We start from the raw sequence: 27,901 nt of genomic DNA, 5'->3' as shown, positions 1-27,901 counted from the left end.
AATTTTATCTTAGTGAGATCGGTAGATGCGGGCTAAATTGTCTGTGACGGATAGAAATCTGTCTAACTATAGTGTGATCCCAGAAGGTTTCCGTTTTTCGTTTTGTTTTTCTTGTTAAGTAAATTTAGATGAAAAAAAAGCACAAATATTTAAACAATAGTCAAATAATTTATTAAAATCTAATATTTACAATACAATAAATTAATAACCATCTAATAGTGCTCAATGTGTGGAGACTGTTTCATGAACTAAATATTCACAAGTGACGTAACAAAGTTATACTACTGTTAGCAAATCAACATGAATAACACTTTGTACCTAAATCAGTGATAGTACCGAGATATTCTTCGTCTCTTGATCATCCAGAACTCTTTGATCATGTCACTGCCTTTTTCGCCAATCATAATGATAGGGGCATTAGTGTTGCCGCTTACATGCACTGGGATGATACTGCCGTCAATGACACGCAGTCCCTTCACTCCGTATACTCTTAGTTCATCATCCACCACTGCATCAGGATCCCAGTAAGGCCCCATCTTTGCTGTTCCAACTGGATGGTACACCGTAGCTGTATACTGCCTGATCATACACTCCCAATATACATCAGAGAAACGCGGTAACGCTCTACAGGCTGGAAAAACGTTAGGGTTTAACGCAGACCCAAATCTCTGAAAGGCTTTTGTTCTTGATAGAGCCACAGCAATCTTCACTCCTTCAACTAACGTTTTCATATCCATGTCATCCGCAAAGTAGTTGGGGTAAATGTAGGGATAGTCGTGCGGATTTGCGCTACGCAACTGAATGTAACCTTTACTTTTAGGTCGCAGTAGCATGGGTAAAATAGACCAGACATCCTTATTATTAATAGGCCTAAAAACTGCATTGTAGAATTGTTCTGTTAGACCTTGAATTTTTTGCAGCTGTGCACCACCATCTGAGCTGGCCGCTCCACTTATAAAATGAAATTCTATGTCAGGAAAGTCATCTGTTGCGTTAGCATACTTGGTATTCACAAACGCGAGACCTTCTACTCCGCCTAAAATCGTCAGAGGTCCATTTCCTAAAACAGCGTATTCCATCATAGTACTCACAGATTGAAGTCTGTTTTCAACAATAGAGATGTCTTTGTTAATCGTAAAAGCGAGTCCTCCTAGAGCAACATGATCTTGAAGATTTTGCCCGACTTTTAAGTTTTGTATTACTGGTATTCGATGTTTCGTCAACTCTTCTGCTGGTCCTATTCCAGATAACATTAACAACTGTGCCGAATTTATTGTACCAGCAGAAAGTATCACCTCTTTTCTGGCTCTGATGCGATGAATCATTTTATTTTTGACAAATTCCACACCAAAAGCGATCTTTGTTCTTGGATCTATCATGACTTTGGTTACGAATGAGCTCATAGATATGTGAAGATTGGGGCGATTTTTAGCAGGTCTCAAGAAAGCCTTGGCTGTCGAACATCGACTACCTCGTCGTGTCGTACCCTGAGCCACCATGAATCCGGTTTGTTTTTCACCATTTATGTCTCTGTTGATATATCCCATCTCCACTCCGGCGTCAACGAAAGTCGTTGCTAAGGGTGTGTGGTAAGGAGCTTCAGATACAGTTAAGTAGCCTCCAGTGCTGTGATAAGGAGTTTGAGCCAAGTATGGATTCTGGTTGTCTTCCGACTTCTTGAAGTAGTAAAGTACATCCTTATAGCCCCATCCCTTGTTTCCGAGGGCCTCCCACGTGTCGTAGTCCTTCTTATTTCCTCTTAAGTAAAGCATGTAGTTTAAAACAGAACTGCCTCCTAATACTTTTCCACGTGGCCAGTTGCATCGGCCTTCTCTCATTGCTGAAAGTTGTAAATATTTTTTTATGAATAAAGGCAACATCTCAAGTTTTTTTTTAAGTTATCTCATGATTACTATAAACAATTACTTTGCTCACCTGCGCTCTTACGATAGTAATGCTGTTTTAAAGTCGCGGGTAAACAAAGTAATTGTTAAAGCTAAGCATCCACTGCATCTGAATCGAGCCGTACCTACCAAGGAGACGGATTTGTTGCTTTTTATAGATTTCTATGGTACTGCGTGCATTGGATCGGCATTTCTGCGCCAAGAAATCTATATACAACGCAACAAATCCGTCCGCTTCCGATCAGTGGACCCTCAGCTTTAAAGTTAATTTATGAGTTAGGACCTTCGCAAAGTGACGCCTGATTCAATCAATTATTTTAGTTATCTTCTTAGTTGGCTCTTTTGAATACGGATAAAACAATATTGATTGTCGCCACTAGAAAAGTGGTTTTCTGTCCGTAGTGTAGACCACATGAATATTACTTGCTCTTACCTAAACAGAAATGTTCATTAGCTTCAGTCTTGTAAGCCCAGTCTAACTGACTGTGTTGCAGATATCCGGCCAATAACGGGACATCAGATATTTCTGTCTCATCTCCTCCGGCTTCTAAAAGTAAAACATTCCAGTTTCCTACTTCAGAAAGCCTATTGGCTACCACGGCGCCTGAAAAATAGATTTGAGAGTTTTATTATAATGCGATTGAATTCGTTATGTGCTATAGTAATTTGAAGTCCATCCCTAATTTTGAGGGAAAGTAAGATTTTTTGCTATCGACAAGTAATGAAGTTATGCGAACTTAGTAGAGTGAGTAAATGTAGATGATTTGATTACGTACTCTCAACTCATGAGGTGGTTCGTACGCGCATGGTGAGAAAGGACCATTTATTTTTACGAGTCATTGCACAGCCCTACAATTAGTTTATAGGGACACCATGCCTGTTTTTGTTACCACTTTGACACTTTACGTTATCATAATATCTATATTGTTGATCACCTGTTGTTGATGATATTATCCAACGGACATATACAGAAAATTCTTTCAGAGTTATGTGACTCCATCGGAATTTGTTTTTCTTGTTTTATTATGCTGATAGATGGCAGGGCTTTGCAAATTATGCTAGTAATTTTATTAAAGTCCATTTACCTGCGGAACCAGATCCTATAACGATAAAGTCGTAATCAGCCAGCATCTGGGACTCCTCGATATCTGTCAGCCGTCCTTCCGGGTCGGTCTGGTCGAACTGGAAGTATGCTATGGTCGCCACCAACATCGGGACGAACCACGCCATCTATAATTAAAGGAAAAATGAATCACACGATTGCATTACATTTTTCTGAGCATTGAGAAGTAGACATATGAAAAGACATAAATTATTCATTGTCAATGCATCAGATTGAATCTACCCCCAAATACTGTGTGACAGGGACAACTCAACTTCTGCTAAATTTCGAGGTCTGGCTCTAGATGATTTCTTTGTCCGAAATTGAACCTGTACCTATACACAGACAGAATAAAGAATAGTTGAACGAGGACTCTTTGCTTTCTTTTTTTTTAAGTGGCGAATTTGAAATTGGTTCACTGGTCTGTTTGCGGTAAAAAACTTGATAATTATTTTGAACTATTTAAAATAGTATTGGGTGGGTATTAAAATAAGATTTTGGTAAAAATGACATTTTCAATACAAACTTTTTTTGCTGACTGTACTTTTTGTTAACTGTACTTGTATTGTCACCCAAACTAAATTTGCATACCAAATTTCAAGTCGATGCCATTAACCGTTGATAAACTCCGTCCTGTACTCCTGTGGAGACGATCCTGGCCGGACTACCAGGATGTCACTACCAGATTATTGTATTCTCATGCAATTTACATAAGTACGCCAAATTTCGAGTCAATCCAACTACTGGAAGTTAGTCGAATATTTAACTTGCAAGATTTGATTACAGACAGACAGACAGACATCGGGACATGTGAAACTTAATTAAAGCTTGTCAATATCAAGAAAATATAAGTAGAAGCATAATATTATGGGTGACGAAAAATCTCTGAAGTCCGGGACGGAAACCGTCTAATGCTTTTACAAGGAAAGGGCACCTATAGCGTCCAGCATCCTCTCTTAAGCCACCCAAATTATACATGTAATTTACCTGTAGCTTATTTGCTACGGTGAAGTTGGCAAGGGGAGTTAAGCTCGATTCAAACCACTAGAAATAATTTTTGTTTACCTTCATTAAAAAAACTAAATTTAGTTTTATCCTTTCACAAGCTAGCACGTAAGAGCGGGAAAAATTTGTGCCGCTTTTATGCTAACTGACATCTTGTCTAGGACCTAAATGGGAAAGCTTGGAGTCGTTATGAGTAAGTAGTTACCTGCATACCTGTGGCAACGGCCGTGCCGGCGATGGCGTCGGCCGCTGCGGTCACCAGCGAACTCATGGTGCCTGGAACAGAAGGTGATACAAAATTATAACCTAGACAACAAGTACTGATGAAACCGTCCCTCTCACTCTCGTATTAAATAATATTAGCGTCAGTGGGATGGCAAGATACGAAGTTAGAATTTTGCACTTCGTAGTACATGGCCAGGTTTAGGGAACGAATGACAATATTATTCGGGCATATTACTATAACACATCAGATGTACAGTCGAGTTCAACACGCTTCTACGCCGTTAACAATAGAGTCGTGTTCAGATATTTTTGATCAAATTTTTGCTCACAAGTTTATGAACTCGACTGTGCCATCAACCAAATAAGTGGTTTATCATTTTTTAAACAAGTTCCTATCAAAATGAATATGTCGCTAAAGTCTAACTTTCAAGTTGACAGACACATTTATTGGTATTATTGTTTTATGACATGTAGTAAGTATATTCTCCAATAAAGTATCAGTACTTCTCAATTGATGACAGGGTTGGAATGGAAATAATCAGGGTATATTCTTAAAGCGGCTAAGCTAAATGTAATATTTCAAATTGTATCCAAGCCTTGGATACAAAACGAGACGTAGAATTAATAAAAAAAAGTTTGTTATAAGACCCAACTAAATATTTGTAACTTCTTTAATATAAACAGTTGAACTTCTTTGACATTAATACGAATAGTCACGCCAGCGCGCCTCTGCCATCCATCAGTCCGAATTGAAACGTTTTTATGGACTAGGTTATCCGAAAAAGCGCCAGCCTTAATTGCTTGGACGTGATAATTTTTCAATTACTTTACCGCGATAGAACGTAACGGTAACGGTTACGTTGGTATATTATACTTTTCACCTCAGCACCTCAAACAGGCAGGTTTTGCTATGAGAAATCAGTGAGCAAAATCAGTGACAAAGTAGCTTTTTAATTATTATTTTTAAAAGCTGATGATAGTGTTGGGTCCACTCACAGAATTCCAAATATTTGAACTTCACTTTGATCTGTCACTTTAACTTCAACACGAAAAAAGCGAGAGATCAAATGTGTTGATTACAATTTTAAATTAAATTTATGGTATTAAAATACATCGATACCTAATAAATTACATGGCAACGAAATATTTCCAAAATTAAAATTTTCCCGCTCTTTTAATAAAGTACCTATGCAACCTCGTTGCACGAAAGCAGCTTCTCTTGTTTTTTTTTTATAAAAGAATTCCGTAAGTACACTGCCTCTACAGTTGGAATAAATATTTGTCAAATTGAATGAATTTGTAACAAATCTATTTATGTTTATGTAACGGAGATCTTAAAAAAAAAAAATTTATGGGTTTAACAACATTTATAAAACATTATACGTTTATTGTGCAACCTTTTAAATGACCCAAAGATGAGGCTTTTGCAGTATTAAAAATAAGTATGACATAATTATGTTAGAAGAAGTTCTTAAGTTCAAATTGCAATGCATGTTACGAGTTATGAGATTTGTATTGTACCTACTTACCTACTGGACACTTTTTCGTTCCGCATTCAAAACCTCTCTATTTACCGCTCTCTCTCTCTCTCTCTCTCTCTCTCTCTCCTTAGCTTGTGATGCGACACAACACAAGTCGTTTAAACACACTGCATGAGATAAATTTGAACGCAACCATATAAAATGTATGAAACCGATACCGTTCTGATGGGTCACGACACAAGACGACAGATAAATTTGAATGCGTTTAAGAGCTATCATAAGGTCGCGGGTGAGAAAAGTAATTGTTTGATATTTATAGTTCATTGATATGGACCTCTATGGAGTAACGCCTGATTCAATTAATTTAAAACTAAGTTATAAACTTTAGTGGTAAGAGAAGAGAGATAACAAAATTTTACAAATGTTGATATGTGTTGATCTGCTGCAATTCTAGTTGATTGATAACAAATTGATGATGTATCCTTTATTCGTGTAGTGCATATGTCTTTAGTTTGGACACCTGTCGTAGTAGTCGTAGGTGAATGACGTAATTTTACATTGACTTGAGGACTCTAGGATTGATCTACCGTTTGTACTCAAAGTTTGTACTGTTATCTATTCTGTGCTACCGTACGTAATACCATACAGTTAAATACTTTTTGCTGATCAATTGGTACATTCGTATCTTTTAAACTACACAATTTCTTGTTCTTTTTGACTTTCTTTAAAACGTTAACACGTGATCAATGCCTGTTTTCTCTTTTTCCTCTTTGTTTTGTTTGTAAGTAGGCATGTGGGCCCATACTTAACTGTTGGACGAACTTGGCAGCACAGATACTTAATGAAATAGACTATTAGACCAAACCCAGTCGTTTTGTGTGGCTCGCAAAAGTGGAATTGTTTAGACAATAAATAAAATTTAAAGGTGCTTTGAGCAAAAGTGTGCAACAATGTGGTTTCTAGTTGTTATTAGTTGCCTGTATATTTAATGTTCAAGTGCTTATTTTCTGTATGTATGTAGTGGCAACTATGGTACTTTCAATCTTATAATCTTACAGCCTTATTCATAAAAAGTTAGAGCCTCCTTGAAGGCTCCTTGAAGGCCCGATGCTAAAAACATGATTCATAAACGTCTGTTAGCGCTAATCAGTCGATCAAGGCTCTGCTAAAGTTAGAGCACCGTAGACCCTCCTTTATCTCCTTGCTAAGTCACAAAATGGCCGCCACAAGTTTGAACAGCTGACTTTGACATACCGAAGATATTTTATGTGAAGGCAGGGCTACCTGGAAAATTTATTTTAGGAATTTGTATTTAAAAATCCTAAATTAGCAACAATTAACTAATAAATTGAAAGGATGATTAACATAATTATGGCTTTTTGCACAATAAACATGCGGATCGGAAATGTTCTCGCTTTTTATTTTTTTTCCTGCTAATTTGCTGTCACTGCTGTCAATTTATTTAATTATCGATTAGGCCATTTTTTGTCTTTGATTTGTCAAGGTGGCCAACATAACAAATCCGTCTATCAGCAGCTCAACAACTAGCAGACTGCTAGCAAGTGTTTATGAATCATACTTCTTGGCCTGCTTAATCAGTCTGCTAAGTTTCAATTAAGGTTTTTTATGATAAGGCTTAATCTTAGAATTGGGAGGGAAAATACCTCTTTTGACCGTGGCTGAGTGACCGCAATTTGAGTCCAAGTAGACCAAAGCCAAAAAGATATGTATTTTGTTGCGTTTCAACATTTTTTTTGACGATACAAGAAGGCCTGGGTTAAAGTGATTTTATTATTTTGTCATCTAGTAATAACAAGCCGCTATTTTTCTATATTTTAATTGTAGATATAAAATTCAGAGATAGCATCGCAAGTTCAAACGCATAGTCCTCCTATTTAGTAACGCTAAATAATATCAAAACTTTGGTCTTTTCCTAGTATTTAATATTATTTACCTTAGGTACTTCTTTACTTTTTAGTTCATCATTCTGCCGCTGCATTTTCTGTCTATAGAAAGTGAATCCGATACGGCTAACGCACAACTGCTTTGGTAACATCCAGAATGCTAAAAGATTCCGGTGAAAATGTGTTATGTAACTGTTTTATCATGCCGGCGACACGTGGAATACCAATTAAATGATAAACATCCAGGAAAATAAATGGTTGATAGACTGATGACTAGCGTGCATTGGTGATGTTTACTCGTACGTTAGGTACCTACTGACTACAGATATATCGTTAATTGAGTAGTATGAGACGAAGTATCTAACTTAATTCTGGTAAAAAAGAGAGTACAATGTTTAAACCACATTTAAAGAATCAAAAATGTTAGTAATCGATTCGATCAGTTTATCGTTTAACCACTGACAAACTAACTATACGTAAGTGATTTGATAAAGAATAAAAAAGGTGATTACAATGAAACAGTATTTCGTTGTAAACTCATAGCTTTTTCAGCACGACGAAGCAATATTTTGAAACTCAGTCACGATAAAGTTTGTATATCGAAATTTTTTTCTAATTTAAAATATTCGTAGTTTCAGAAGATTAATGAAATGTGTAAATGTAAGTATACGTTTATATGTATGCATATTTGTAAAAAAAAACCGTCTGACAAGTTAGCGTTAATTCTAAAGCCGATAATCACAAATATTCCAATAACCACTAATTCTTTGACACCAGCTAAATAAAACAAAACAGACTCGACAACAACATACAAATAATCAACTCACCTAGCTTTTATATGTTTTCACGTGTTCAACAATAACTAATCACAGGATGACATCGCGAAGCGAATTCATCGTTAAAGTTTCACTTAACGGAATCACTTTCCCCAATCTTCTTTTGTTTACACCCTTACTTCTAAGTATGACAAATATATTGTAAGAGTATCGTAAGTGAATCTTTATATAACTTGACGGTCGTGAACGCGGTGCGTCGAGCGGTACCGTTGCTTTGGTATGTAACGGGTACTTTCTTCGGCTGTTGACTATCGACTCCTGAGCACGCAGGCCGTTGTACTGAGAAGAAATGGTGGGGGCTTTATTGTTTTGGACTGTACGGATAGCTAAGGGGGTCGAGGATACATTTTGAATTTTAATGAAGAGTTCGAAATTTTTTGATGAATGGCGTGTCACTTATTATTTGGCCAGTCGACAAATAATATGATTATGAAGTACACTCTTTTACCTTGTTATATACACCCGGGACTTGGACGTGACTTTAAAATATCGTGAATGTTGAGATATAACTTTAGCAGTAGGTATAATGAATCTAATAATGTTAAGTCCTGCGTGTAGTAGATATTAATTATGAGTAAAATGGTGAAAGTTTAAAATACATAATTATCTTGATTTGGTGTTTGTTTTGGTGGTAAGTATAATTGATTCAGCCACTTGACCAATAATATCACAGATATTCGTGTCATACAGTTCTAGTGATATTAGTTAATCGTCAGATCTTTTATTTAACAAAGGTATTTTCTGTCTACTAACCTGTTTAACGTCAGATTTGTTTGCGTCCAAAACGTCATTCGTCTTGTCGCTTGTCAATAAAGTTTCTGGTCGCATGTGTATATTTGATAAAAACAAATCTCACTTTAATCAGTTACAATGGACAATGATTTTGTTAAATAAATAATCTGACAGATTAACAAATCATACCAAAATCATATCAGATCAAAACATATCAGACAAATGTCGTAATAATTAATACCACAATCGGGACTTATCACTGTAACAAACGAGTAATAAATAATTGACTTCTCTAGGTATTGTGGGGACTGTAACTTAGTAAGAGCTTAGGTAATGGGGATCTACGCGCGTGACTTTAAACTCAGTTCAAATAAAAATGGATATTTCTTTAATTATTTAGATTTATTCTACCCCCCTTTTTTTCGTTTGTTAGCGTGATAAGTCCTGATTGTGGTAATTACGAGTGAAAATCATGAAAGTTTAAAACAGAATATCGTGATATCCCGTAGAACACATGTGGTAGGTAGTATAGGTGTTTCCAGGCGGAACAAACTCACGGAAATAAGCTATTGAATGGAATGTTCAATAACGCATGTCGTATATTTATTTGTGAACTAACCCTTCTCCCTCTCCCTTCATGGATAATATTTTTTCATAGTTCCAAGGTTTTATTTGTAATTCGAACGATTTGTACCCGTATGGCACTAATTTTTCCTGTAAGTTTGAGGTTTAACGAATATAAATACAAAATTTCAAACAGCTAGGTGGCGGCAATCTTGTCTTATAAATATAAGTTCCAATTTTTTTTTTCATATCTTGCTCGAGCTTAACAGTCTTCCGCCCCATAGTTACAGTATGGGATAATATTTTTTAGGTTGAATTTTATCTAAATGTCCTGTACCTTGAAAACGTGTCGAAAAACCAAGTTTTCATTCAAACTTTATCAAATACTTTCCAAAAATCCAAATGCAATAGTGGTACAAATCGTTTTGCGAAAAAAAATACTCCTTTGCGGCGGTATGGCGGCCATTTGGAACCGCCAGAAAAGTATGGCATGGTGTATTTCGTTAATGGCTACTCGACGATGATTAGCTGTGCAAAAATTAGCCTGTAACAAATGGCTGAATTGATTTTTTTTTATTATTAATGTATTCGCGTCGGTATGGCGGGCTGTAAGTCACACCGGAAGTCACACCGGAGAAGTATGGCATTACGCTACCGCCTACTTCTTTTTTTATCGACTATCGGAAAATACAAGCATTTTTGTGGAACAAATCGTTCGAACTCGTTATTTATCCGACACGTTCGATTAACGCCCACGCGATTGGGCCGCCGGTACCAGCGCTGTGACCATCATTTTCTTTTTGTCATTCCGTAATTAGACCCCTGAAGAACCGCCATACTGGTACAAATGACCTAATATTTTGTGTCACCATCTCCCGGTCTAATACATACACCCCTGTACTGCCAAGGTAATAAGAGAGTGTGTAGACCATTTTAAGCACCACAAGTGCTCATCTATTTCTGCTTATAACTGTACAAAACTACTAAATATCGTTCATGTAAGATTTTCAACTTCTGAAAAAAAATATTGAAGCTTTTATTTCTACTTCTCTACTCGTATTTCAAATTCGCACAATTTTCACCATGTTAATGATATTTAAAAAAGCACGGAGCGGCACTTTGGAATTTATTGTTGCCAACTACAAACAACTTCGAAGATTAACATGCTGTGAGACATAAGCAGTTTAGACGTCGTGGGGCTTAACCTGGTAACGGGTGTACGTGGATGACGTGATTGAAGTCATGCAGACGACTCGGAAGAAAGTGAATGCTGTTCTAAAAACAGCTTGCGCGTCTTGGCGCTTAGTCATTGTACACATTAAATAAGTGTTTCCCCAGTTATAGTTATTGGATGTAATCATCATCATCACCATCATCATGTCAGCCGAAAGACGTCCATTGCTGGCCATAGGCCTCCCCCAAGTCTCTCCACTCAGACCGATCTTATGCTTTCCGCATCTACCGCGATCCCGATGGGATGTAATGGACACCTCTTAAAGTCTGATTCAGATTAGTCGTTTAGTTACAGGTTTATAATGTTTTTTATGATGTTTGATGTCAAACAAGTGAGTGCACATGGAATAGAAGAAATTAATTAGGCTCATTCAGAGATAGATTGAGGTGCTACATAATGGTTAATCTAACCTACTCGTTACCACGTCGGCTGAAATGTGACTTAAACGATGAGATAACTTTAAAGATATATTTTTACGTGATTAAAAAGGCATATTTTTTCTGCATCACATCACCTCACCATCACCTTTGTTTTTGGAAGTATCCTAAAAAATAAAAATTGCTGTAAGTATATGAGTACACCTACTGAGTTAGCTAGGGACGTTTTATAGTCCAATTATTTACGTTTGAATAATAAAATTGAAAATGCTCTATTATTACATCGCCATTGCTGCGCCTTTGCGGGATTAATATGTGAGTCTATCCTTACCTACTAAAATAAATTATGTACAAGATGAAATGCAATGAGAATTTGAGTTTTAAAATAACCGGCCAAGAGCGTGACAGACACGCCCAAAATAGGGTTCCGTAGCCATTACGAAAAAAATAAGTAATATACAGTTATATATTTTATACGGAATCTTCCAAGTTTAGGTATATTTTATACCTTAGGCTGCTATTTACTATTAAATACTAATAATTCTCAAGCAAACTTAGCCGTTATAGTTTTCCTTGTAAGTTTGATATACTTACTACCATCCTGACTTTTTTCAAATTCTTTCACCCACCGGTTTAGATTTTAGAGGGGGGGACGCTCGATTTTAATGAAAATTTGCACTTTAAAGTTGAATATATAGCAAACAAATCACTGAATCGTCTTAGCAAACCCCTAATGGCTTTAAAAGACCTATCCAACGATACCCCACACTACAAGGTCGGATGAGAAAAAAAAATCCCCCTACTTTACGCCTATGGGAGGTACACTAAAAAAATTGTTTTGATTTTTTATTGTAAGTACCATTTTGTCGGCAAAGTTTACATACATATTCGTGAAAAACATATTCTAGCGTTGATAGTCCCTGAGCAAAGCCGCGGACGGACAGACAGATAGACAGATAGATAGACATGGCGAAACTATAATTGTTCCGTTTTTGTCATTTTGGCTCCGGAACCCTAAAAAAGACCTAGCTTCAAAATTTTAGGGAACGAGCAGCATGTATTAGTTTGTACTTCGACACCATGACGAGAGTTGTATACCCTACGCCTTTCCCAGGGAAAGCGACCGCACGGTTTCCCAAGGTGCAAATCATAATATAGTTAGAAAGTTGATAAAAACATTTCTACGGCAACTAAATTGGGTCTTATGCAATTACTGCACAGCTGCACACGCACAGAAAATTGAAAAAATCACAGTCAATTGAACGCGCTAAAGAACTGATTTTAGGACATTGTCGCTTCACTTGCTAATTGCAATACATTAGACAGGTATACTTAATCGTCTCTCGTTTGAAGTAGTATAATCAAGGCGAAGTCAAACAGAAATGGGACAGATTTCAAACTATATTTTTAAACGACTCAAAAAAGGAGGTTAGGTAAGTGTTCCACTGTATGTAAGTATGCTATTTTTTTAAGTTCATCGATTTCTTCATCAATTGTGGATCGTTTTTAGAATTATTTATTTTATAGAAAAGGGTATTTCTTGAACTCATCTACCTGCCACAAATTGTCTCAGAATGTTTTAAACAGGCATATTTTCAAGCGTATTTTAATTGAGTATGTATGAATTTAGTCTGTAATGAATTTCCTTGGTTACAGCTTCCTAAGTAAAAGAGAAAGCAGTGAGGGTAGTGCGTTGAACTGGTCCCGTCGGGAAGTGAGCCTGTTGGTCTAGTTTACGCAATCCCTAGAGGTTACTGTACTTGTCGATCTATTTTGTTCTACGCTGCCTGCTAAACTTGTAACAGACAAACTCTTTATCTGGACAAGTGATACCCAATATGTGGTCAGTAAGGTCTAAAATAAGTTAAGTGACAATTTTTTTTCTTAATTTACGGTTGCAGCTTCCTAAGTAAAAGAGAAAGCAGAGAGGGTAGTTCGTCGACCTGCGACCAGTAACTGGTCCCATCGGGAAGTGAGCCTGCTGGTCTAGTTCACGCAATCCCTAGAGGTTACTGCACTTGGCCATCTATTTTGTTCTACGCTGCCTGCCAAACTTGTAACAGACTAACCCTTTCTCTAGACCAGTGGTTGCCAACCTGTGGTCCGCAAGTGCTAAAGTAAGTTACGTAAGATGTACAGAAAATGCAAGTTCAAAAATTTCATTGTTTAAAAACTACTTAAAATTAATTAAAGGCAGGTATATTCTATTATTGTTTGTTTTACTCCCTGTATCATTCGTCACAATTTCCATCGGGGAAGTTCGGTGATTCACTTATAAATGGCGTACCTTCACAACAACCGCAATCTTAACCTCCACTTCGTATATCTTCCTGTATAATACTATAGGATCATAATTATAACGCCACACTCGATAATACAAACCTAGAGTTTTTCCATGCGTTAGCAAATCAGCAAGCTGGGTTTTACTTACTTCCTTACCCCTGTCAGTTCGCCTGTGGTTATACTTCGGTTTTTTTTAGCAAGGAAATGAAGTGGTTAGGTGTCTACTGATACCATAACGATATGAATGAGTAGATACGTCACGATATAATTTTGGTAATTTTTTGCTGGCTACGTATTTTATACAAATATTTTATTTTTAATAAAAACATATGTCAAAGTTTATATTTCTTCTATTTGTTCATAAAAAAACGAAATAGTGGTGTATAGGACGCAGTGTATAGATGTAGGTAGTGAAAAAGTTTTTACACAGGCCGAGTAAAAATCAGTCTTATGTAAATGTAATAAAGACTTTGTCATTGAAAAACTTTTCTCACTTTAACTGTACACTCATCAAAAGTGCTTCGGGTTGTTTTTTATCCCTAGACAGTTTTGAACCTTTTCAATATATGCATATTATTATTGAATCAAAGCATCAATTGAGTTGAGAGTCGTTATTGAGTATCCCAATACTTTTTTGACGTATGTGAATCTATGACTATAAATAAATAAATATCATTGGACACTTGACACCAATTGACCTAGTCCTAAACTAAGCAAAGTTTGTACTATGGATACTAGGCTACGGATTAACATACTTATATAGATAAATACATACTTAACCTCTTGTACCTATGCTTGAGCGCAGATCTGCATCAAATTTAAGGCTACTTATCTTTTACCATTTTATTCTTTATCAGTAAAATTGTTATTTAATTGAGACAAACGAAGCTAGATCGTAGGTTTTTTCTTAATTTAGCATACGAGGGGTTAAATACATATTAAACATACAAGACCCGAGAACAAACATTCGTATTATTCATACAGATATCTACCCCGGCCGGGAATCGAGCCCAGGACCTCAATATTCGTAGCCATCCGGTCGTCAAATGAAATGATAAATTGATTGCTGTAAATGTATTGTTTGTTCGCAGGCGGTTGCTGCGGCTCCACCACGAAGAAGACGATCGTCGGCGGCTGGGGCTGGGCCTGGTGGCTGGTCACAGACGTGCAGCGCATATCGCTTGAGGTACGCACAGGCCCTTCGTTTCCGAACACTGGGCCTTTGGATCGCGGAAGCAAAGCCCCTACTTTTACTTTCAGAATATATAGGTACTGTAACTAGCTTTAGCCCGCGGCAGCGCCCGCGTGGTATTCGGTTATCGCGCGCTGTTTCCTCGGTAACTGTGCGTTTTTCCGGAATAAATGCCAAAGTGAAGAATGAAGCAGCACTGGCACTTGAGGTATCCCAATCTTAGGCCTCTAGGTTGGCAACGAAATGTTTTTTGGCGGTGGTGATCTCTTACCATCAGGAGACCCACTTGCTCGTTTGCGATCCAATCGAATAAAATAAAAAAGTCGCGGTAAAAAACTACTAAAATATACTAATAGCATAAACATGATCAGTCGGCGACGCGTGATGCAAAATCCAAATCTTTGTTTGAATTATTCGCGTAGCAGTTTCCTTTGGCTGTTGTTTCGTAGGAACTATTGCGTGCTATTCGCGAGAGAGAGAGAGAGAGAGAGAGAGAGAGAGAGAGAGAGAGAGAGAGAGAGAGAGAGAGTTGGGGGGGGGCACATCGAATATTTTTCAGTGGCGCCCATAGAGATGAAGGAAGAACTGCTTTTATTTTTTCGCCTTTGTTCCTTTGCAAGAACTGAAGGTACTACTGCGAACTACCGCGAATAGTCCCTTTGTTTTCCTAAAACTACCCAGTAATTAATTTGATTAAATTGTTTCACCAGGTTATGACCCTCAACCCGATGTGTGAATACGTGGAGACAGCCCAAGGTGTGCCCCTTACCGTCACCGGAGTAGCCCAGTGCAAGATCATGAACGAAGACGAGCTCCTGACAACTGCTTGCGAGCAGTTCCTCGGAAAAACTGTCAAGGAGATCAAAATGACCATACTTCAGACTCTAGAAGGACACTTGAGAGCAATTCTCGGTAAGTTTAATCAATCAATAATATATATAAAAATCAATGCCACTTTTCGTTGTAATTTTATACCTAACTCAAGAACGGGCTCATCTATCCAAACCAAATCTTTAGGCATTCTTCGGACTATTTATTTAGTAGATGGTTTACAAGTATGTGAAGTTTGCACAAAATCGGTAGAGCGGTTCTTCATTTATCACATTTTTTGTATACGTAGCGAAGCACGGACCGGGCCGCTAGTCTTCTTAGTAATTGAAGAAAGCGCCATCTAGGGTGGAGTAGTGGTGTGGGTGTTGGTGTTATGAAACTTATAGGAGCGTGTTTGGTGTAAAGTTTTTCTGTGTTTGTAATAGAGGTCGCTACTGTGACTATATTTTTGCATGATGCTTTTTCATATTCACAAACGTTATGTGGTAGTATGTTGAAAAAAACATAAATCTTTGTATTATGAAAGAAGATAAAAAAAAAGATCAAATAAAACCAAGACACGTAAAGCGTAGTAGCGACATCTTGTGTTAAGTTTTGTAAACATTCAGGCACGGATAGCGAAGTTTGTACAGTGCCACAATAACTCAACAGCAGGTAGAAGAAACCTACGCCAGCAGACATTATGTTTTTTTTTCGTCAAATGTGTTTTAAGATGCAATAGAATTCTAGGTAGGATCTCATCCGAGGTCGATAATACGATTCACTTCCCCTCGTTCGACCTCATTTGTTTTTACACAGTCGTGCACCTATTGTTATACTTAAAAAGTTTCGACAGTGTCATAATAAACACTTTCATTGCCTACGGCACACACAACCGGTATGCCACCGCGGTCAATATCTCACCGCTTGTGTCAAGGTCTTGGCTATACAAAGGTCCTCATTAGATGCCATTAGCTATTATTAGCTCCTTTATTACTCGTTGTTGATCGTATAATCGGTCTATTGTGAGCACTATGGATCGAGGAAGTGCAATGGGAAGGAACATTCTACAGGAAGCTTTTGTGTTCGCGAATATTTTTTTTGGCATACTTTTGAACTTAGCCAGCCAGTTGGTACGTGGATGACTTCTTCCCTCGACAAAAAAAATATATTTCCCGAACATAATATCACCTGAGGTAAATGCGTCACTGTTTTTTTGTGTTTTTTTGATATTTTTTTAATCTCAAATTATGAAGTATGTATTAAGTATATTGAAATACTCTTGCGTTCTGTGCTTTATCACTCTTTAACATAAATTTATGAACTTTTTTGCTGCACGACAATTAAAAGATAACAAGCATTTTTTTTAAAAACGGGATTTTAGACGCTATACCTAATTTGGGAAAATGCATCTTTTTTAAATAATTATCTAACGTTTGGATTTCGCCTCAAAACTTCATGGCACGTGTTCGCAATATAATAATCTAGAAGATATTATTAATACAAGCCACAAAGCGCGAATAATCAGCTGAGACAAAAATAGTATAATTAGGGAAAATGCGTCTTCATTTACAGACGCATTTTCAAGCTAAATACCAGAGGTTGCAAATTTTTTTTAACCTACTTAAAAAAGAGGAGGTTCTCAGTTAGCGGTTTTTGTAGCCGATTCAAATTATATTTTTTTTTTGCTTTTTAGTTCCTGTGTGTTGTTTTAGGCAGTTTTATTTTTTATTTTAAAAATATTCTACGATTCGACGATTGACTAGAAGATTTACGATTGAAGAGTGAGATGAAAAGTTTAATTAAGTGACATTTTTAGACGATAGTCAGTGAAACATTCTACAGGTAAAATAATATACTTACTTAACATGAAAAATGTGTTAAATTGATAAAACTACATTATTAAAAAAACGGTTATTGACCACTGACATTGGGTAAAATGCGTTGCATAGACGCAATAACTTAAGATACTGACGCATTTAGCAAAGTTTCATAATAACTTGCAAAGATTTTAAATGGAAATAATTCTAAAATTTAGCTTTTTATGAATTTAAATCAGACATGTGAACCAACTTATACTGATCGTGTTTAATAAAAAATAAACAACAAACCCTAAAAAATGAGATGTAAATGGATTTTTACTATCTCAAGCACTGCTAAACTCTGGTGTGGTACCAATTTTAAAATTGCGACATCTTGAAACGATTCACCGAGACGCCTCTATGTTACGGGTTATTTCCAAGTAGTTCAAGTGTCTATTACTAGATGGCAGGAGCTGTTGTAAATCACGCTGTTTAAAAGATAACTCAAATAAACGCAATAACCCCATAGTCGCTTTTACCTCAGGTGACCTTATATATTTCTTGGTGCAGTCAAGTGCAAAGATATCGACACGGCCAAGGTTACAAAAATATGTATACACGACTTTATGGACTTAACATTAAGGTCGTGTTTACATATTTTTAAAACTTTGGCCGTGTCGATATATTTGCACTTGACTGTACTACTGTGCTTGACATGTCCATGATTGGTGCCGTCATCCTATGTAAGGCAACTTTAAAAAAAAATCGGTGGCCATAAAAAGCTGTTTGTGAGACTTGGTCTAACTATGCAGCAAATACTGTCCCTACTGTGATCTGTGATACAAGACTATTGTGTTGTTGAAGTATTGTGCTAATTGGGGTCTTATTCGGAAGCACTTTGTATGTTTTTAATTGCTTTGTGCTAGCTTCGTTTATTATGACTCGGACTAGGCTCTATTTTATTTACACGATTTTATTTTACTTGCCATATAACTATGCCAACTTAGTGTGTAGGTCAAATTTTAGAAGCGAATTTTTTTCCTTTTCCAGCCCACTTTGGAGATTTTTATGTCATTGGAGATTGACATAAAATTTGGTACATGAAAAGAGCTTCGATTACAACGGAGAAACAATCAGGATTTTTTTTAAATCAAAACTTAGTTACGTTGATGATATGGTCTATCAATATAGATGAACGATAAGAAAGCGAGTAATATTGGTACATATTTATTGAATCTACGAGACTTTATTAATAGTATCTTTACTCGTAAACTTACAATATATTATATTCTGTCCGGAATCCAGATTGCTTTCGCATGCATCCATTTCATCTTTATTATTCATTTCTAGTTGAAATTGACGGATGCCTTTTTGCATTCTCTCTGAAACGGATATTCTGGTTTTATTACCTCTCTTTGTTCTCGAACGCTAGTTTGGACGTCGAGCGGCATAGACGACAAAGTTGGCAGCCGGATAGCGCCTTATTACATTTGCTTTATGTATATTCGTGGCAAAATTTACTTGCAGTTTCGGACCGGTGGTAAGCCAAAATTCAGTTGGCGAACGGGAATGTGATTGATTGTTGATATTGTGGCATGATGCAGTCTGTTCTTGTCAAACATTTATTGTTGAAATATTGCGGTTGTGTTATGTACTTACTAACTACCTAACGTATCTCGATACTTTAACAAGTTTGCCTAAAATTGTACCTACTTACATCTATACCTATGCGTAAGCTTCGTAGCGCATTCAAAGTTATGATGAAAAAAAAACATAAAAACTCTGTTAAATATGACTCAGTAAAGAGTATATTTTTAAGTATTGTGGCGCCATTAGAACGCGATTCCCATCGGAGTATCTAAACGGACTGCGAGTTGTTGCATCCGATGACATTCCTAGCTCGCTTCTCCAGGTTGCCTAAGAACGAAATTTTTTTCTCCGCGCCACCCACGTAGCAAAGTAGTATTTGCATTCTAAAAATGTAAATAAGAATTGTTCAATGGTTTTAACTAGTTGATTTACATTTTTACTTGTAAGGAAATGATAATGTCATGTTGCTCAGCTATAAAGCGTCCAGACATCTGTCCATGGATCAAAGATGGTTCTGCTCTAGGAGGATTTTTTGATCAATAGCTCTTTGCTTATAAAGTATCGAAGTTTTCTGATACATTCGACTTCACCACGTCTTTTATCTTAGGTTTAGTACCTCGGTCGTAATCTCGACATCAGTTCAAAGTTTACGACCACATGACAGTGACCACGGGCACTGCAAAGTGGCTGAAACGTCAATGTAATTGGGTTGTGTCCTAGTAAAAAAAATAGTCCCTCATTTAGATTATAAAAAATTGGGCATGTACCTTTTATTTTATAAATCAAATGAAAACTGACAGATAAAGCAGGTCAAAGTTCGATAGTGATGTCACGCACGTCTTTATACTCGTAAGAATTGTACCAAAAAATTGTTCATAATTTTTTGTTTAATTGACAAAAGAAAAAATGTGTTTTGCAGGTGGTAGGACCTTGTGCAAGGTCCGCCCGGATGCTACCACCATCTTGCTCGCTAATTGCCGTGAAGCAGCAGTGCTTGCATTGTTGTGTTTCGGCGTGGAGAGTAAGACAGCCGGTAAAATTACTGGCACTTGCGGTATCCCATGTTAGTCCTCAAGGTTGCAACGCATCTGCAATACCCCTGGTGTTGCAGATGTTTATGGGCGGTGGTGATCTCTTACCATCCGGAGACTCATTTGCCCGTTTGCCATCCAGTTGGATAAAAAAAAAGTGTCCCATAATTTTGGTAATATAACTGAATGGAGTAATTGTATTTTTTTTAATCTGGCCTATTTTAACAACATACAAGGTGTGGTTAAGCTAAGCCCCGAGTGTGTTAGATAGAAACACCATTCTAACATGCGCAATCAAATATAGCACTCGCACAAGACGCGCGACCGCTAATCAATTACCCATGCCATCATAAATATTTCACTTGTTATCTGTCACGCGAACAGGAACAAGCGACGTCCTCTGCGCTTCCGAGTGCCGGCATGTCGTGTATGGGTTTATAAATAACCTTAAAATAATAGGCAGGCCTTTGTATGAGAAATGGCAAGAGGGCACTGATCTTTTAAGGCAAAAGTTCAAAGAGTAGCGTCGTTACATGACTTTTTCCATTGTGTGCAATTTTTATTCAGCATATGAATTATTTATTTGTCATTAATTTTCATTTTTTTTAATGCTGTAATCTCAACAAAATTTGGAAATAATTAATAACATTAAAAAAAGTTAATTTTTTTTTCGCTAATTTTACATTAAATAAATAAATATCATCGGACACTTGACACCAATTGACCTAGTTCCAAACTAAGCAAAGCTTGTACCTACTATGGATACTAGGCAACGGATAAACAAACATAATATAGATAAATTCATACTTAAATAAATGTTAAACACCCAAGACCCGAGAACAAACATTCGTATTATTCATACAAATATCTGCCCCGGCCGGGAATCGAACCCGGAACCTCAAGCTTCGTAGTCAGCAGGGCTACTATGAAATTCGAAGTTCGTATCGTACCGTCCCTCTCGCTCTCCGTATTAATTAGGTAATTGTTCCAAGAATTTATAATATCACTTTAAATTCTTATTTTTTTTATTGTTTATATGATAGTTATGTAATCTTTAATAATAATTTTAAGTTAAATTAATTTGATTCATGTTCATAATGACAACTTTATTCGTATTTTTTTGTGACATATTAATATTTCTACGCCAGAACTGGCAGAATATGCTGTCGACATTTATTATAATAACTACCTGTACCTTGGTAGGTACAGTAGTACATATACTAAGAAACATACACTTACATATACTGTACATATACTTGGTAGTACATATTCTAAGAAATAAACAATTTCTATTTCTATTTCTATTTCTATAAGTGTCAGAGGGACCGCACGACACGAACTTCGAGTTTCGTAGTAGCCCTGTAGTTTCTCTAACCACTTGGCCATCCGGCCGTCAAATCGCCTTTTAACGCCAATCGTTTTATTGGCATATCTAATGATTATGATATATTATTGTTTTACCAAGTCGTTTTCGTACTTCTTTAAAGCTAAGGAAAAGGTCATTGAACTGCCGTCATAAATCATTATAGCGCACGCGCAACTAAAGTGCACTGGGATTTCCGACAAGCTAAGGCGACGAAAAGTTGACACTAAAACTGATGATAGCTGAACTCCGGTAGGAGATGGTATCTCAAGATGAAGAAGGAAAAGATAGAGCTTCAAATATATTAATTACTGTTGCAGCAATTTATTATCGTATGGCATACAAATTACAATTGTCTATATCATACCTTAAGTTTACACACACTTCCCAAGGTATACTGCTGCTCTACGTGAGGATTTCGAAGACGTATCCTCCCTCCGTACTTTGTTAGAGGGTACTCCAGTATGGTATGGTGCATTGTTTGTTTCGGGTGTCCAGAAAAGAAGGATGAACCCTTCCAATTCAATCTCCATAATGCATCAGACGTATTAAATGAACAAAGGATTCCGATGCTTTGGAAGCATTCCCAACTATTTCATCTGAAAGCTCAATTTTATAAAATATAAAAGAAAAAGATACACGTACCCAATATTGTGTCTAGACCTGAGGATTATCAGTTACTTTTTATTTTGTTGTAGTTTTTCCTCGGATCGACTTCATTAAATTGAATTAACACTTATTGTCTGTACCTGTGTGTAGTGTAGGTACTACTATGGTACGCTGTATCGTGACACATGGCACCGTGTTTCATAATAGGGTAGATTCTTGGGTAAAACTAATATTCTACTTAGTCCGTCCATTAAGTTATCAGAAAATATTGGATATTTAGTTTTTCTTTTGACAATCAAACAAAAAATGCAGACCATCTGTACTGGCTCTAAGTGACGAACTAATTAGAGTTTTTTAGAAAACTAGCCAATTATGTGCGTCAACAGTTGCCAGTTACGTTGCAGTTGGAATGCAGTCCTCCTGTAACGGTACTATGAAATTTACTGTGATTGATTACGTTAGACATGGATCATGATTTAAATCATTTATTTTATCATTGGCTTTTTATGATTTCTCTTCCTGGTTTGATGAACAGACTTAGCGTGTTGCTTTTAGCTTTTAAAATAAGTTAATTCATAAAATTAAGTAATCCTTACTCAAATAAAGAATAATAAGGAAGTACATAAAAGTCGCCTGCTTAATGTTAATTTAACGTAAAGAGTTTATAATGGGTGCTAAGTGCGTCAAAATTTACACAACACAGTCGATTTTAATGCTGGGTAAATCCAAGCTAGCATGTTTGATTGCTTGTGTTGGGAATCCAATGCTGATAATTTATATCTAAAAAATATTATTAGCCGTCTGACGTCTAGGCCACTTGAACTTTTGAATTTCGTTGTTCGTTAATCTTAGCAATATAGACAACTAAACTTTAGCCACGGTTTCGCACGCGTAATCCATTACATCTAGCAGTTGAATTAACATTCTGGGATTTTACTAAGTTTCATGGGAAAATTAAAACGCAGATTTCTTTAACGTCGCATATAAAACACCCGCACTAAATTTCATGTCTCTAATCCTAGCGGTTGAGAATTCAAGATTTTATCCCGATCCCGTGAAAATTTAGGGATAAAAAGCAGCCTATTGTTATTCCAGACGTCCAATTATTTAAATACCAAATTTCAATAATCGATACATTCACATACACACAATATATCTTACTTATTCTTACTAGTCTTATCTATACTTATGTATCTTACTTCTTACTATTTCTTACTAGTCTTACTATCTTACTAATATTATAAACGAGAAAGTTTGTATGGATGGATGGATGGATTGCTCAACGGATTTGCATGAAATTAGGCATACAGGCAATATAAAACCTGGATTAACATTAAGGCTACTTTTTATTCCTAAATTTACTACTACGAATTCTGCGCGAGTATTCACTCGCCGTGGGCAAAAGCTAATATGATAATACTAGTCAACTCTCGGCGGATAGACAGTCTGTTCTATCTAGCAAGGTTGGCTTTAGTCCTTGGACATGAACCTCCGCAAAGCAACCATTTACCGATACAATAAGATACCAGATGATACAGTAACCCATTAAGTATCAGCCGGTATTCTGTACACGTGTGAGTTAAGGGCCGTTATTAGAAAGTCGATATTGCGCAAAATGAATCGAAGAGCCGAAGGGTTTATCGAGGTTGGCACGTCACGTACTCGTGCACCGATGTACCTAATGACGAGCGAATTCCTTAATTGTAGGTCAATAATTTGTGTCCAAATATAAACCCTGCCAGTGCTACTTAAGAGAAGTATCCCTGCCGGCCGCGTTAGGTTAGGTATTTGTTTGGGATATTGCTGTCTTTATCGCTCGTGACATAAGCGCTCGCAGCCGTCCCCCCCATGCTTTCCGCAACGACGTCCGTAATTTATATCGAGATTGCTGTTAGGCTTTTCAAGATTTGGGCGGTTGAATTTTGGGTTTCGTTGTCCTCATATTACACGAAAAGTATAGCACAGAAATCAATGATATTTTACAGTCAAGATATTCGTTATATTTTCTATGCCTGAGTTAGTAGATAATTACGTCTAGTCCATACATACTAAATTTCATCTATTTCTGTTGCCTAGTTTCCAAATGAGACCGGGACTACGTTTGTATGGAAAATGTAACGAAGAGACTTCTCTTAAACATTTCACGGACAATATTCAGATGCTTAAATAATTCCATGGACACCTGAAAAGGAATCCTTACTGATATTATAAATGTGAAGGTGAGTTTGTTCCGCTTTCGTGCCTTAACTACTAGACATAGACTCTATCTATATGGTTCTGAGGTATCCCATTATGGAAATCTGAGGTATCTTGCCTTTAGAATAAAATTATTTCGTTATATTTATTTAAAACAAAATTAAAATGTTGAGTGAAGAAATGAGATGCTTTTCATGGAGAGATTAAAATGTTACCTGTCTAAAAATATTACTTGGTTTGCAAATTGCTAGCGAAACTTTGGATAAGGGAACAGTTATTTATTTACTGTGCCTTATGTATTTCGCCCTAAATCTTATCAAATCGTAAAGTATAAGTAGAAACTTGGTTTACCCTTGTCACGGACGAGGACAGTAAAGTAATACTCTATTATTGATTACGACCTTTATTGCTTCTCAGCCAGAGAAAATGTTCAAATCTGTAACCAAAACTGCCAATTGTGTTTTGTGATTGAAGTGTTCACTTCACAGACGTTACTCTTCATATGTACATAAAATATGACATTGCTTGCCGCACATTTCATGGATTTTATTTCAGGTAAAATCAGACAGGCATCACAACTGCCTAGGAACCAAATAGGTACTTATTTATGAATTGCTGTTGGAGGTAGGTACAGTCAAGGGCAAAGATATCGACACGGCCAAAGTTACAAAAATATGTATACACGACTTTATGCACTTAACATTAAGGCCGTGTATACATATTTTTGCAACTTTGGCCGTGTCGATATCTTTGCCCTTGACTGTAGATGTGCTCTGTGAATCGTGAAACCTGATCAGGGTAGACTTCAGAATTAATTGAATGGATCAACGTATTTTTGTCTATTTTATTATTTACATTACTTGATTTAATTCCAAAGACTGTTTATTCAATTATAAAAGCATTTTTTTTTATTTTTAAGGAAAGTAAATAAAAATTGCTTATTCATCCGCGCTTTACTCGATTTTTAAAATGTCAAATTTTCCACATCTTTACGCTAGTCTATGCTACTACAGATTATACACATGTTTCAATCAAGAAATAACGTCAGATTTTGACGAAGATTTTTCAAATGAAAAATAAATATTGTTTTGGTGAAAAAGTGATTAGACATCTAGTTAAAAGACACGAATTATAGATAAATGTGTTATTGATTCGATCCAGTGGGTGTTTATACAAGAATTTTGATGAAATCGTTTTGTTTACACTTTTAATAAATTGGATAGGCATACCTACTGTATACTCTGTTTGAAATGTACATTTCAATGTGTTTTTCAAGTTTATTTACAAACTAGAGTAATTGGTATCTTGTTGGAAATAGCTATTATGACCTGAAGATTCTTGGTGTTCGTTAGATTTCAGTAGAATTTTAAAAATATGTGAGGGCAGTGGGTCCATATTCCAGCGGTACATTTTAATTATAATCATTAATCCAGATTTCAATTTTTCTAACCATAAACTTTACCAAATCGTCATTCGTTACTTTACAAAGTAAATATCTCTGTATAACGTCACACCACAATTTCAAAAGTACCTACTTAATTATCCTAAAAAAATCTGCTTAATTACGTGCAATGTCTTAATTTGATCATAATAATGGAAATCGACACCTTTCAAAAGACTACGCACAGGTACAAGTATATGAAAAAAAAACGCTTAATTTGCTTCAAAGATTACAAAGTTAGCTAAATATTATGCATCGCTGACAGTATCAGTAGGTATTCTTGAAAATTCTAAAAGGAAGTGTTGACTTGAATAGTCAATTAGTTTTCCACCTGATAAGTAGGAACTTCAGGGTTGGGGCAAGGTTGCGTCTAGGTTAGGCGTGACCGAATAGAAACTAGCTTCGAAATAGTACTTACATGAATTGGTTTCATCTAGTTAAACGTAGCTAGTTTGACGAACAGATGGCCTAGTGGTTAGAGAACCTGACTACTAAGCTTGAGGTCCCGGGTTCGATTCCCGTGTCGGGGCAGATATTTGTATGAAAAATACGAATGTTTATTCTCGGGTCTTGGGTGTTTAATATATCTATATTCATCCGTTGCTTAGTACCCATGACACAAGCTTTGCTAAGCTTACTTTGGGTTTGGGTACGGGTCAATTGTCCCGTAATATTATTTATTATTTATTTAGTTTAGTTAGGTCGATGACGGTTTTGAAATAACTCTTGTAACATCTTATCAGATATATACGGACCCGTCTCAATCACACGCTTTTTTATTAACCCCCGACGCAAAAAGAGGGGTTATATAAGTTTGACGATAAAGCCTGTCTGTTCTGTAGCTCTCGAACGGATGAACCGATTTCGATGTGTTTTTTTTTACGTGAAAGGAGTTTCCTTGCGCGTTGGTCTTAGCTATAAAGCATTAGAATCGATTGAGCCATTTTTGAGTTATTGAACTTTAAAATGGCAATGTCGGGAATTTTTCAACTTTTCTATGTTGGTTAGGTTATTTGGATTTTTTTAACTATTTTTTTAGCTTTTCTTTCTCTTTCTATGATGATTTTAAAATTACGATAAAACGATTTTAGCATGGTATAGATTTATACGAACAGTGAATATTAAAACGTTCAAGGAGTTCCATTTTGCTGCCTTAACGAAGCGTGAAAAGGAATTAGATTTTGTATTATCTCTGATTTTACGTGTAATAAGTACCTAATGTAATTACTTGTAGATCCATTTAACGGCAGTGGCACATGTAATTGGGAACTAAAAGGAACGTCTCTTTGTCGTAGTTGCTACGTTCTACGTTATTTAATTTTTCTTTGCTCCAAAGGACTCTTCTTCTTAACTTTTTCTGTTAGTTGAAATGTTTTGTTTATGTAAAACGATTTTAATTTCATATCATCACCACAATCATATCAGTAAGACGTCCATAGTTAGACAAAACCTCCCCCATATACCTTCAGTTTCCGAGTTTTTCAGTAAGATAGCTGTGGGGAAACCGGAAACCCTAAGGAAGCCAATCTTCTGATATAAGTATCCCTCAGCCGGTTTCTATGGCTCCCACGAGTGTAGAGGGGATGGGGGGGGGGCACATTTTACATTCTCTTAACTTAAATTTTATTAAAGCCGTTCATCTAACTTAAACTATACTGAGCCCCTTCGGCCGCGTACGCAACCAGAGCTTCGTAACCAGTTGCGATCGAAAACTATTTCTGCCTTGTACGAAACCAGTTGCAATCAAAAACTAATTTGTACTTATTCGTAACCAGTTACGATCGAACACTTTTCTTCTTTGTACGAAACCTCTCCACCGTTAAAAAGTCAGCAAAGACAATATACACCTTATTATCCAGGGGACATAGGAACTTAAGTCAAGGCGAAAATTGTGGCCCTCAAATGTATGCAATAATACGAGTAGGTCATTTTGTATGGTGAGTGGGCCAAATTATATGCCGCTAAATAATTAAGTACAGCAAATATCTTTTTTAACTGTAAGTAACTTTATTGCTCTAACATTTTTTGATCATAAAATTTAATGTGCTCTACATTGTTTTGGGGTGCAATCGGGAAAAATTAATTATATACGATTGGAAAGGGAGGACCCGGCCAGTGTCGGACTCTCACCGGGCTAAAAAACCCGGCTGCACGTCCTCAACTCCCCGAAGCTTAAATGTGCTCTTCGTTATCCAACATATACACCTTTGAACTAAAACA

General features: G+C 36.5%; 2 protein-coding genes across 4 annotated transcripts in view; one reads left to right on the top strand and one right to left on the bottom strand.

Annotated features, from left to right (window-relative positions):
* Window positions 1–27,901, top strand: part of Flo2 (flotillin-2) — a 320,392-nt gene that overhangs the window by 247,305 nt on the left and 45,186 nt on the right. For both annotated transcript variants that reach the window (XM_074092311.1, XM_074092310.1), the window contains exons 2-3: window positions 14,739–14,833; window positions 15,550–15,751. In XM_074092311.1, the coding sequence (XP_073948412.1) occupies window positions 14,739–14,833; window positions 15,550–15,751 (297 nt within the window). The remainder of the gene's footprint in view (window positions 1–14,738; window positions 14,834–15,549; window positions 15,752–27,901) is intronic.
* LOC141431213 (glucose dehydrogenase [FAD, quinone]-like) lies at window positions 149–9,227 on the bottom strand. Of its 2 annotated transcripts, XM_074092282.1 has the most exons (5): window positions 8,449–9,227; window positions 4,217–4,287; window positions 2,990–3,134; window positions 2,338–2,508; window positions 149–1,840 (listed from the first exon to the last, which is right to left on the bottom strand). In XM_074092282.1, the coding sequence occupies exons 2-5, from the start codon at window positions 4,280–4,282 to the stop codon at window positions 324–326; spliced, it is 1,899 nt and encodes a 632-aa protein (XP_073948383.1). In that variant the 5' UTR covers window positions 4,283–4,287; window positions 8,449–9,227; the 3' UTR covers window positions 149–323. The 2 variants fall into 2 exon arrangements, with proteins under 2 accessions (XP_073948383.1, XP_073948384.1); XM_074092283.1 differs by lacking the exon at window positions 8,449–9,227 and having other exon boundaries at window positions 4,225–4,290.

Source organism: Choristoneura fumiferana, chromosome 9, assembly GCF_025370935.1.
Source record: "Choristoneura fumiferana chromosome 9, NRCan_CFum_1, whole genome shotgun sequence".
Taxonomy (NCBI): domain Eukaryota; kingdom Metazoa; phylum Arthropoda; class Insecta; order Lepidoptera; family Tortricidae; genus Choristoneura; species Choristoneura fumiferana.
This window is presented reverse-complemented; position numbering and strand designations above follow the sequence as displayed.

Coding starts and splice junctions, on each gene's coding strand:
- LOC141431213 (XM_074092282.1), bottom strand. CDS start 4,282: ATGAGTTCGCTGGTGACCGCAGCGGCCGACGCCATCGCCGGCACGGCC. Junction 2,509..2,989: donor TATAGGATCTGGTTCCGCAG/GTAAATGGACTT, acceptor TCTATTTTTCAG/GCGCCGTGGTAGCCAATAGG. Junction 1,841..2,337: donor TAATGAACATTTCTGTTTAG/GTAAGAGCAAGT, acceptor TACAACTTTCAG/CAATGAGAGAAGGCCGATGC.